The sequence below is a fragment of the Bactrocera dorsalis genome, chromosome 1, assembly GCF_023373825.1.
Source record: "Bactrocera dorsalis isolate Fly_Bdor chromosome 1, ASM2337382v1, whole genome shotgun sequence".
Classification (NCBI taxonomy): Eukaryota; Metazoa; Arthropoda; class Insecta; order Diptera; family Tephritidae; genus Bactrocera; species Bactrocera dorsalis.
The window spans coordinates 103,935,077-103,947,919 of NC_064303.1; the positions used below are offsets into that span (position 1 = coordinate 103,935,077).

Genomic DNA, 12,843 nt, shown 5'->3' on the forward strand with positions numbered 1-12,843 from the left:
TAATACAGTGGAGTTAACAGATTAGCGAAACTTAGAAACAAAATCTAGGCGTTATGTAGTTGCGTTCGTCGTCGGGTTCTTAAGTTAGGTTATTTCGTTTATTGTTTTAACTCTTGTTACACAGTCCGAGTCTTTTATCTATTAACTTGGTAACTAACTCGATATTATTTTTTCTTAAACGTCTATTATATAATCCTGGAGATCTGAATTTGGACTAAAGTTTCTCTGCTCAGCCCACAGGCAGGATGAATATTTTGGTGAACTTAATCAAAGCCTTGGACTTCGAGAAGTTTTGAGAAAATGTTACCTAAAGCTCGAAAGCCGTTGAGTTTACAGTCCAAGGGGTTTGAGGAGCCAGATTTTCAGAAGCTTTCAAGCTTTTGACGTCGAGAAGTTTTGCGAAAATGTAACCTATAATTCAGAAACTGTTGAGTTTGCGGTCCAAGGGGTTTGATGTACCCGATTTTCAGAACTTTTTAAGCTTTTGACGTCGAGAAGTTTTGCGAAAATGTGAACAAAAACTCAAAAGTTGTTGAGTTATCGGTCCAAGGGCTTTGAGGTACTAGATTTTCGGAAGCTTTCAAACTTTTAACATCGAGAAGTTTTGCGAAAATGTAACCTAAAATTCAAAAGCTCTAGAATTTTCGATCCAAGGGCTTTGAGATACTAGATTTTCCGAAGCTTTCAAGTCTATATAGCTATCCATCTATTAACATTCCTTACTTTATTATGAATAATTAGCTTTGGCCGTTTCAAAAAACAAAAATAGTTAAAATAGACTCTCTGACTAATCATTAATAGATAGACCCCAAAAATCCGATTCATCTGAGCATCCTTAGGTTAATCTAATCAATATCTCCCCATTTCGTTTCCTCTTTCGTTTCCCCGGTTTATTTCGTTTCTTTTACGTTAAGTCCCAAAACATATTAGATTTAACTTCATTAGGGTCTAAACTATTCTAGGTTATAGGCGTGTCAGTAGCTTCACATATCCTGCACACATAAACACAATGTTTTTAGGCATTACACGGACCCCTGTGCGTATCATTTTATTGGTTAAGTAGGGTAGTAGGTTGTGTAATAAGGTAACTACGGAGTTAGCTCACTAAATGGGTTACACTAAGATTTCAATTTTGTTGTTTAGCTTTTATTATTTTCTTTTCCAAAACTAAACCGTACCGTTATTAGCGTACATTATTTTTAACTTTATGTTGTTGTTGGGTGTTTTGGTACCTTTTCATGTTAGTACTTACGTTTACAAATACTATCCGAACAGTAGGTATTGGTCGGGCAGTCGCTGGTCATTTGACATGGTACGGGTAGTGGCTTACAACCGGCAATCCGATCAGCGGGATTGCCGTCGTAACCATTACGGCATGCACAATGAGCTTGATGACCCTTAGGTATACATTCGGCATTCGTGCCACATTTAACATTCGCACAAACATCTTGACATTTGGATATACCGTTAATTTTGGTGCATTCAGCATGCGGGGGACAATCTTCGCTAGTTTCACACTCCACCGCGGTGCGACAACCTTCATTGTAGGGATCACCAACCAAACCGGGAGGGCAAGTACATTTAAATGAACCACGCGAATTGCGGCAACGTGCACCCGGACCGCAAGGCGCATCCTTACAAAAGTCGACAACGTCACAACGTATGCGCGGATCTCCGGTAAAGCCAGGCTGACAGTGACAGACTTGTTTATGATTTTCCGTGGTACATAGGGCATTCTCACCACAAGGTTCACCGATAAGGCAAGCTATTTTACACATATGGTCATCGCATGTCTTATCGTTGGAGCACTCTGCGTCCGTAGAACATTCGATCTTTCGACAACCACTCTTCGGATCACCGAAGAATCCTTCCTTGCATTCACAATCGGGCGCGTGGCTATGTGCTATACACTCAGCATTGCGTCCGCAAAGTGCGCGTCCCAGACAAACATTCTCACATGAAGCGCGTCCATAGGTATCCTGTATACAGTTCTCGTTCACATCACAGTCGTCGTCGTTGCGACAAAGCACCTCCTTGGTGCAAATGCTATTGTGACAATATTGGAATTCGGGGCATGAAGAGTTCGAACGGCATGTGGGCTGACAAACGCCTTGTATGCACAATTGATCCGAGATACAATCACGCACGGAACTACAGAGCGAAGCGCAGATGCCGTTGGTACATATTGTGCCCGAAGCACACTGACTGTCTGTGTTGCAGTATTGTAGCGCGACACAGCCGAGCTGTGCATCACCCGTTGTGCCACTTTCACAAGTACAAACTCCGATATGGTTCTGGGCAGTGCAGCGCGCATTAGTGCCACAAACATTTGGCAGAGCGCAGGGATCAATACATTTGGCGTCCATGCAGGCTTTCTCATTGGCACAGTCCTCGTTCTCCGAGCACTCGGTGTAGACACATTCAATGGATGGATCACCACGTGAATTGGGTGGACAAGCGCAAATGGCATTGTGTGATTGTGCCAAACAGGTGGCATTACGACCGCAGACATTCTCGCGTTCACATGGGCTACGACAGCGTGCATTTTGACAGCTTGCGCTTGAAGGACAATCGGAGTCGGTGAGACATTCGTTGGGATCGCGACAACCCACATTAATTGGATCGCCGATAAGACCTTCCGGACATTGGCATTGGTATGTGCCGGGTTGATTTTCGCAGAAAGCTGTGCTGTGGCAAGGTTGAGAGAGACATTCGTTGATATCTTCGCAGATGTTGTTTACGAGCTGGTAACCTTCGTAGCAAGTACATAAAGCTTGATGATTTGCAACACTACAACTGCCTTTGCCGCAAGAAATAAGATCACATGGTTTGATGCAACGATTAGTCTCGTCATCGCAAGCCTTATCGCTGGCACAGTCCTCATTGACGATGCATTCGACCTTGAAGCAGCCGACTGTATGCTCGCTTGCGTCACCCAAATGTCCGGGTGGGCAATAACAAGAGGCTTGATGATTTTCTGCATTGCAAAGCGCATTCGGTCCACAAGTGGTGTTGCTGCAGGGCTCTGTACACTTATCGTTAACGCAGGCTAGATTGTTCGCGCAATCGTCATCCTTATAACATTCCTTTGGTTTAATGCAACCTTGTTGAGTTAGACCATCACCCACTGTTCCTTCGGGGCAAATACAGCGATAAGAACCGGGGAGATTCTCGCAACGTGCAGTGGGATGACAAGGCTCCTCAGTACATTCATCAATGTCTGAACAACCGAATGGTGTGCCAATAAAACCGGCAGCACATTTGCATTTACCGCTGAGACAGAGCTCTGTAGGTGGACAATCAGCATCGGAGTCACAGCCAGGTTGGCAAGTGCCGTCATTATTACAAATCTCACCAGGCAAACAGTTGTTGCTTGTGTAACAAACTTTGCGACAAACATTTTGGTAGCAACGTTCGCCGATTGCGCAAGCCGTTGTCTTCTGACATGGCAAATTACATTGGTTGCCGATACACATATGACTGCTTGGGCATTGATTGGTAGCCAAGCATGGCGCCGGTACACGCACACAACCTTGATCCGGTGTGGGATTACCCTCGAATCCTTCGGGACAAGTGCACTGGCTGAGATGTTTGTCGATGCTGCAGAGCGCATTGGGACCGCAAATGCCGCCTGTTTTGCAGGGATCGGCACATTTATTGTTGATGCATGATTGGTCCGATGGGCAATCCTTATTGCTGCGACAGCCAAGAACGCAAAGGCCATCCAAGCAGGCCAAACCCGATGTACACTGACTGTGATCCAAGCAGGGTATTACACAAATATTGCTCAAACATTTTTCACCTACCGAACAGTCGTCTGCATTACGGCAAGCTACTCGACATTGTCCATTATAGCAAATATCACCGCCACAGTCGATGTCTGACCTACATCTAGACACTGAACGTACACAACCTTCTTTAGGTGATTCACCGTTTTGTTGGAATTTCAATGGGCAACTGCAAACTGGTTTGCGATTAACCACCTTACATTCCGAGTTCTGACCGCAAGCGTTCTCACAGGGATCAATGCAACGACCACCAGCGCAAATGGTATTCGCTGGGCAATCGGCATCACCATTTGGACATTGGCCAACTGGACGACAGCCGGTTGTTTCGGGTTCGCCAATGAAATTTTCCGGACAGCGGCACATTGGTCCAGTTGGTGTGACCTCACATATGGCAGAATGATGACATGTGCCGGGCTGACAGCCGCTTACTTTTGTGCACTCAACTTCGGGCATGGGATTTCCTTTGAAGCCTGGTGGACATTGACATACGGCACGATGATCTTCAGCAATACAAATGGCGTTCTCTCCACAGGATTCTTCATCGCAGACATCGTAGCAGGTATGTGTCATACGGTTACACATTTTGGTTGGTGGACAGTCGTGATTGTAGACACATGGTACGCTCTGACAGCCATTGAATGGATCATTTGGATCACCAGCATATGGTCCTGGTGGACATTGACACTGAGCGATGTGATTATTAGTAATGCATACGGCACGTGGACCGCATTTAACACTCTCGCAAGCTGGTCGGCAAGTCAGACTCTCAGTAGGTCCATATTTTACACATGCTTCCGATTCGGCACATTCAGCATTGGTGCGACATTGATTCTTCGTCACAGGCTGGCAGCCATTTCGATCGTTTGGATTGCCAACATAGCCGGTTAGACAATCACAGCGTCCTTCGTGATTACGCGCTACACAAACCGAATTGGCCGGACATGTAAATTCATCGCAGATTGAGACACACTTGAGTACACCGACCACGTCGGGTCTACAGGCAGAAGCAGCTGGGCAGTCCGTATCACTAGTACAGTCAGGCAGTGAAGGCTTTTCACAAGATGATGTGACGGGATTCCAAACAAAGCTATCTGCGCAATTGCATAACGCATGTCCATTCGCATCAATATGGCACACTTCATTCGTGCCACAAACGACCTTTGAGCAACGGTTGATGCATTCCTTGGTGCCGTGCATGTCGGGTGTACACGAGTAGCCCGCTTCACAGTCATTATCCGATTTGCATTTATCCTCTTCATCTGGTACTTTTCGTTCGGGTTGGCAACCCACTTGTAGATTGCTTGGATTGCCGAAATAACCATCAGTGCAGATACAAGACGAACGATGATCGTTTGACACGCAAAGCGCATTCGGACCGCACTGAATCTTTGAGCAGGCATCAACACATTTGCGCAAACCTTTACCCAATTGGAAGCAAATTTCCGAGAGCTTACAGTCGGCATCGTTGTTACATTGACCACGGATGGTGCAGCCACTAGTGGTGTCGTATGGATCACCGATATAACCGAGTGGACAAATACATTTACCGCCATCGCAGGCAGCTCTTGGTCCGCAGGCAGTCTTTGAGCATAGATTCTTGCACTTACCGCTCTCACAAGTGTAGCCATCGGGGCATTCGACTCGTGCGTTACATTCGCATCTATCAGCATCATTACAGAATGTAGTATCGACAGGTTGGCAGCTGCTGAACGGATCACCAGCGAATCCGGATAGGCAGAGACACTCGAAACCGCCGTGTGTATTGAGACAGGCCGCATTGAGACCACAAGGTTTGTTCACACACTCATCTACATCTTGACAGCCTACGTAGGCGTTACCCGTGAACCCTTGTGGGCAAATACAACTGATTTGTTGGCCATCAGCACGACATTCAGCATTCGTACCGCAACTATTGGGCGCGCAAATATTTTTGTTTTGTGGACCACAACCTTCGTAGGGGTTGCCTGTTGTGCCGGGGTTGCAAGCGCATACGCTATTGCCGAAACCATACTCACAGTGCGCATTGTCGCCACACTTCGGTTCACATTCAGCATATTTAACAGGCGGTACACACACGAGATCTGGATTGCCGATAAAGTTGGGTTCACAAACACATTTGCCACTATTCCTGTCACAAGTGGCACCAATGCCACAAACCACACCGTCACAGCGTTCCTTACAGCGGCCATTGATACAAACTTGACGCTCAGCGCACGGACGTGAGGCACTACATTGATCGGTTGAGCACGAGCCACCTGGGAATGGATTGCCGAAGGAACCTTGTGGACATTTACATGTTGGGCCCTCTGCCGTTGGTATGCAGAGTGCGCTTTCTCCACAAATAATATCCTTACATTGTGATACACAATCGCCGTTTTGATCTTTACTATAGCCGACGCGGCAACGACACCAGCCGGCATGGTTTTCAGTCTCACAGAATGCATTGGGTCCACAAAGTAAGCTGGAGCATGGCGACACACAAGTGCCTTCAACGCAAGCCAAATTGCTTGCACAGTCTTCGTTGGCAGTGCATTTACTCTTCGGTACGCCGGTCTCCAGTATGCAACCGCTCTTGTATGGGTCACCTGTAAAACCTTTCGGGCAAACACATTGATAACCGCCCTTCTTATTAACACAGTAAGCGCCATAAGCGCAAGGCAAGTGCGCACACTCATCCTCATCGGTACAACCCATAAGCGGGTCACCTTTGAATCCCGGTTCACACATACATTGTGGCGGATCGGTTGGTGTACACTTGGCATTGATGCCACAAGGGAAACGCTCGCAAGGACTTTTACATTTGTTGTTGTCGTAGGGATCCAAGAAGAATGGTGGTGGACAGACACATTCGCCAGGTTGTACGCATTTCTCATTTGTGCCACATTCCTTATCGGCTGCGCATTTACGTTGCGCTGGCGCACAGAGTCCATGGTAAGGGTCGCCGTTATAGCCCTCAGGGCATGCACACGTGAAACCGCCGGGTATATTAATACATTCAGCGCCAAAAGCGCACACTTGTGAGTCACGTTCCACACATTCATTCACATCAACACATGAACCATCCGGTCCGGTCTTATAGCCTTTCGGGCAGGCACAGTAACTAACGCCACCAGCGATTGAAATACATTCAGCACCGTTCGGACATTTCTTATCCTTTGAGCAATCGGCGAGTATACAACTGTTGCCGACCAACTTGTAGGGTGGTTGACATTGACATTCCGGTGACTTGCATTGCTCGCACATAACGAAGGGATTGCCGCTAAAGCCTTGTGGACATTTACATTCATAACTACCGGGTAGATTTTTACAAAGCGCATTAAGGCCACAAGCCGCCTTCTGACGATTTGGCGAACACTCATCCACATCCTGACAGAGACCTGACTCTGCATTACGTTCGTAGCCTTGACGACAAATACACACACCACTACCGGTATATGAGTCTGTGACGCAGGTTTCACCCGGCGAGCAGGGATTCGAGTCAGAACAAGTGAATGCCACTTTTCCTGCGGTGCAGCCCTCACGGTAGGGATCACCGCTTGCGCCACTTGGACACTGGCAAAGATAACCACCAGCTGTATTGGTACAGATAGCATTTGCTTGACATGGATTCGTCTTACATTCGTCGATATCATTACAACCGCCGGGTGTATTGGGGCTGCCCGTGTAACCCTCAACACACAAGCATTGCGCTTGACCATTGGCCAACATGCACTGTGCATGTGCGCCGCAATTAACCGCTTCACAAGGATGACGACAGTCATTGCCGATATTGGGCTGTGGGCATAGACAACGTTTTTCCGCATCGCAAATCGCATTGCCGGGACAGTCGTTGTTTGAAGCGCACGTAACAATTGGTACACAACGCACTGTGGGATCTGGATCGGCGATCGAATCGGCTGGACAACGGCAGGTATAGCCGCCATTCATATTAACACATTCCGCACCTTCACCACACTTATTGCCCACGCGACATTCATCCACGTCGACGCATTTGGCATGCGGATCGCCGGAAAAGCCTGATGGACAGGCACAACTAAAGCTACCCAACGTGTTCGTGCACGTCGCATTGACGCCACAACTGCCAAAGGGACCATGTACCGCATCACATTCGTCAATATCCACACAACCGGCTGAGATGTCACTGGGATTGAAAGTCCAACCGTCTTCGCAAATACAATAAGCCTCATTGCCATCCGGTTTGCAGTAAGCATGCTCGCCACAGTGCACATCCTCACAGGGTTCCTTACAAGCTATGCGCGGCGGTGTGCCCACAAAGCCAGCCTCACAATCGCAACGGAACGAGCCGGGCGTATTTATACATTGTGCGTGCACGCCACAGGCGTCCGCATGCGTGCGACATTCATCGATGTCCACACAACTGGATCCAATCGGTTCGAAGCCATCCAAACAGAAACATTGATTCTCAATACATTCAGCATTGTTGGTGCAATCGAAACTGCTGCGACATAGTATATTCACATCGACCTGTTCGCAGGCCACTTTCGGGTCAGGTTTGCCATCGAAGCCCTGTGGACACTTACAGTTGTAGCCGGGTACGGCATTTTCGCATATGGCATGCGTGCCGCAGGGTTTCTCCAGTGCGGTGCACTCATCAATGTCCGTGCAGCCGCGGAAGGGATCACCGGTGTAGTCCGATTTACAGGTGCATACAAAGCTGCCGACGGTGTCGGTACAGATCGCATTTTCTCCACAAGGATTGTCCTGGCACTCGTTGATGTCTATAGTGCGCACGTAAATGGGTGCGTATCAAATTGGTGTAATGTGACGTTGTCGTTGAACGTGCGGAGTGGTGCAAAAATATTGATTCAAACGTTACAATCGGTTGATTTGGTGGTTCGCGTGGTGTTATTATCGTTTACGGTTCGGTTTGGTTGGTTGGATGGGGTTTCAAGGTAGTTGGATGGTAGGCGTTGGTTGCAGTGATGGTATTGATTGGTGTTTATTTTGTTTTTGGTTCATAGTGGTGGTGGTGTTGTTGGGAGAAGGTTGTTAAATTAGTTAAAAATTAAACAAAGAACAAATATACTTGGTTACAATGTATTCATGAATGTAATGAGTTTGATGTAAATAATATATGAGAAATGTATGTGTAGGAATAGCGTGAAAATAGGCAGTAGGAGACGAGTGAAAATTGAAACGAAAGCTACGAAAAAGCTGTCGCAAAACTATAGTTTTACTTGAATGCAAATGCAGCTCTTGAATAGAATGAGAGTAATAGCAGTTAAGAAAGCTTCAAAAGCAAGCGCTCTATGGAAGCTTTTGTAAGTTTTAGCAAAGTGTAGAGTTGTTGAAAGTTTTCCCAGCAAACATTTTCGATAAATTGAAGCTTTCACTGTATGAAGCTTTGAGCTTTGTCTTAAAATAAGAGTCTAAGCTTTCGTGAACAAATACAGTAGTTGGTACTTGTGAAAACATACGAGTGTATGGCCTAAATTTTGACAAGAGCTTTTAGAGCCTTCATGAACAAATGCTGTAGTTGATGATTAGAGCTTTCAGTTCACAGCTTTGAGAACTTTTTTCTGAGAATATATATCATCTATTGTTTTTCGTGCATCTTATTCGATAGTAAGGACTGACAACGTTGAGGCTTGGTAAAGCCAACATTTTCGGTAAAGCTTTAAGCACAGTTTTAATGGTTTGCAAAGACATACGAGTGTATAGCCTTAATTTTGACAAGAGCTAGTGCTTTCATTAGCGAATATTGTTATTGATGATTGGAGCTTGGAGCTTTCCGTCATATCACTTTGAGAACTTTTCTCTTAGAAAGGGATATCTATTGTTTTTTTGTTCTTTTCATTTGATAGTAAGGTCGAACAACACTGAGGCCTTTTAAGGTTTTTAAGCTTTGGAAGAAATTTATATACTTATTATTAAATTTTTTTTTTAGGAATTACACTAAAAGTTGAAAAAAGCTACAAAGAAATGCCGTTTTTGACGCATAGTATTCTACTTTAAATGTATATCTAAAACTATGGAAGCATGAATTAAAGTTTTAAATAATTGGCAAAATTGCAACCGGATGAAAGCTTTTCGAAAGCTCCAATAGTCAAAAACCCAACATAGTAATATTTCCATAATTTTGTTCATAGGTATGAAAAGCTCTCTCGTTAGCATTCTCTTTATAAGAGTCGAAGAAATAGAAAGGAAGTGCGAGAGCTTTTACACTACGAGCTGCAAAAGTTTTGAATGCCTTAAGAGGTTGATAGTCGATGTCGAAAAGCTTAATAATTTTAACGCACTTCTGCGAAAGTTTGTATTAGAAATTGAAAGCTTTTATTGTTGAAAATATTTTTGTGCGTCCTTGAAAGCTTTTAGTTTGCTGGGAAGCAAGTTGTGGAAAGTGTTGAAAGTGTAGGAAAGCTTTTAGAGTTTGCGGTGTTTGTTTAAAGCATCGCATTAGAAGCTTGTGGTTTGATGCGTAAAAAGCTTGCAAGCCTTGCGCTTAAACGGATTTGGTCGAATTTTGAAAACGCTTAAAAGCTCTTTTTGTTTGGCGTAAGCTTTGACAATATTAATTCCAATTTATTTGTAAGCTTTCAAGTAAAGCTTGCAAGCTTTCGACATGTATATGCAAAGGCGTACTACTATACAAATACTACAATAAGCGATACTAACTTTCACAATGCAAATACCCCTGTCCTTGGAAGCCGCTCGGGCATAAGCAACGATATGAGCCCGGAAAGTTAATGCATTTTGCGTTTGTGCCACACTTGGCCACACCATTATCCATATTACATTCATCTATATCGACACAAGCTAAACCGGCGCCGGTTACCCTTAGTGTTGTGCCATTGCCGCCATAGATGCCGCCGCCACCCAGACTATACTCCCGTTCGAATTCGAGCGCATAGCCGGGCGGACAATGGCACGCAAAGCTACCGCCAATATTCACGCATTCAGCACCCAAACCGCATGGATTGTTAGTGGAGCACTCGTCGACGTCTACGCGATGTTGATACGAATGAGCACGAGTGATAAATATGGGTTGAGACGTCGTCGATAATTTGGCATGTGCGTGTGGTGCGTTTATGTATGGGGTGTTTGGGTTAAATAATTTTTCGATATTGCCCCAAATGTGTTTTTATTTTGTTTATTTTGTTGGCGTTTTAGTTGTTAAATGCATTTTGCGTGTTGTTGTTGTGGTTACGGTTTTTATTTTTTTGGTATGTGTGTGCAAAAACAATTCGAGTTGTGAATTTATGGTTTTGTGCCACCGTGGTTAAGTGTACGTTGTTGTTGTTTGAATATTTTTTAATTGAATTTTGTGTTGTATGCGCGTGAAAGTGCAATGGTTAACATTTTTTTTGGTTTTGATTTTTCCGTGAGGGATGCAAATACATAAAAAAGAATAACAAATGAGTACCATATACTTAGTCTTGAGATTTCGTTCAAGAAAAGCGTAGTGGCTATTTTTCAATTTCTCGACACTTACCTTCACAACCTTGACTGGGATCACCCGCATAGCCATCGGGGCAGATACACTTGAAGCTACCGTCCGTATTCAGGCATTGCGCATTACGGCCGCATGGCGAACGCGCACACTCATCATAGTCGGCACAGCCGTTGGCGGAGCGCGCATCACCGTCGTAACCTTCCGGGCAGTCGCAGCGATAACCGCCCTCGAGGTTCGTACAGATGGCGCCTGGACCGCAGGCATTCGGATGTGTGCACTCGTCGATGTCCGTACAGCTGTAATATGGATCGCCATGATAGCCTTCGGGACATGCGCAGGTGTAATTGCCGGGCGTGTTGATGCATTGCGCACCCGTGCCGCAGGCAGTGGGACTTTGGCACTCGTCGAGGTCTAAGGGGTTAAAAAAAGTGATAATGTGAGACTCAGCATGCAAGAGAAATTAAAAAGTGGTTTTACAAGAAAAAAAGTTTTAGTAGAAATAAGCTTAAAGAAGATCTTAAAATAAAAAAATGTTTATACATAACGGGTGATTTTTTTGAGGTTAGGATTTTCATGCATTAGTATTTGACAGATCACGTGGGATTTCAGACATGGTGTCAAAGAGAAAGATGCTCAGTATGCTTTGACATTTCATCATGAATAGACTTACTAACGAGCAACGCTTGCAAATCATTGAATTTTATTACCAAAATCAGTGTTCGGTTCGAAATGTGTTTCGCGCGCGTGTTTTGTTCAGCGATGAGGCTCATTTCTGGTTGAATGGCTACGTAAATAAGCAAAATTGCCGCATTTGGGGTGAAGAGCAACCAGAAGCCGTTGCATGCACTGTTTGGTGTGGTTTGTACGCTGGTGGAATCATTGGACCGTATTTTTTCAAAGATGCTGTTGGACGCAACGTTACGGTGAATGGCGATCGCTATCGTTCGATGCTAACAAACTTTTTGTTGCCAAAAATGGAAGAACTGAACTTGGTTGACATGTGGTTTCAACAAGATGGCGCTACATGCCACACAGCTCGCGATTCTATGGCCATTTTGAGGGAAAACTTCGGACAACAATTCATCTCAAGAAATGGACCCGTAAGTTGGCCACCAAGATCATGCGATTTAACGCCTTTAGACTATTTTTTGTGGGGCTACGTCAAGTCTAAAGTCTACAGAAATAAGCCAGCAACTATTCCAGCTTTGGAAGACAACATTTCCGAAGAAATTCGGGCTATTCCGGCCGAAATGCTCGAAAAAGTTGCCCAAAATTGGACTTTCCGAATGGACCACCTAAGACGCAGCCGCGGTCAACATTTAAATGAAATTATCTTCAAAAAGTAAATGTCATGAACCAATCTAACGTTTCAAATAAAGAACCGATGAGATTTTGCAAATTTTATGCGTTTTTTTTTTTAAAAAAGTTATCAAGCTCTTAAAAAATCACCCTTTATAATAAAAATGAAAACTTTTTAAATATATAATAGATCTGGAGTTTACATGCAATTTAGTAAAATACGTATAAGCTAAAAAAATAAACAATGATAAACCCAAATTTATCGATAATATAAATGCATCGATAAAAATCGAAAACTTTTTTATAATAATAAATGAGCTAAACCTATATACAATGATATAC

At 44.6% G+C, this 12,843-nt stretch overlaps 1 protein-coding gene across 1 annotated transcript in view; it reads right to left on the reverse strand.

Annotated features, from left to right (window-relative positions):
• The window catches only part of LOC105231247 (uncharacterized), a 195,721-nt gene that overhangs the window by 87,552 nt on the left and 95,326 nt on the right, over window positions 1-12,843 (reverse strand). The window contains exons 7-9 of the mRNA XM_049455526.1: window positions 11,242-11,613; window positions 10,425-10,751; window positions 1,253-8,527 (exon numbers count right to left, since the gene is read on the reverse strand). Coding sequence (XP_049311483.1) covers window positions 1,253-8,527; window positions 10,425-10,751; window positions 11,242-11,613 — 7,974 coding nt within the window. The remainder of the gene's footprint in view (window positions 1-1,252; window positions 8,528-10,424; window positions 10,752-11,241; window positions 11,614-12,843) is intronic.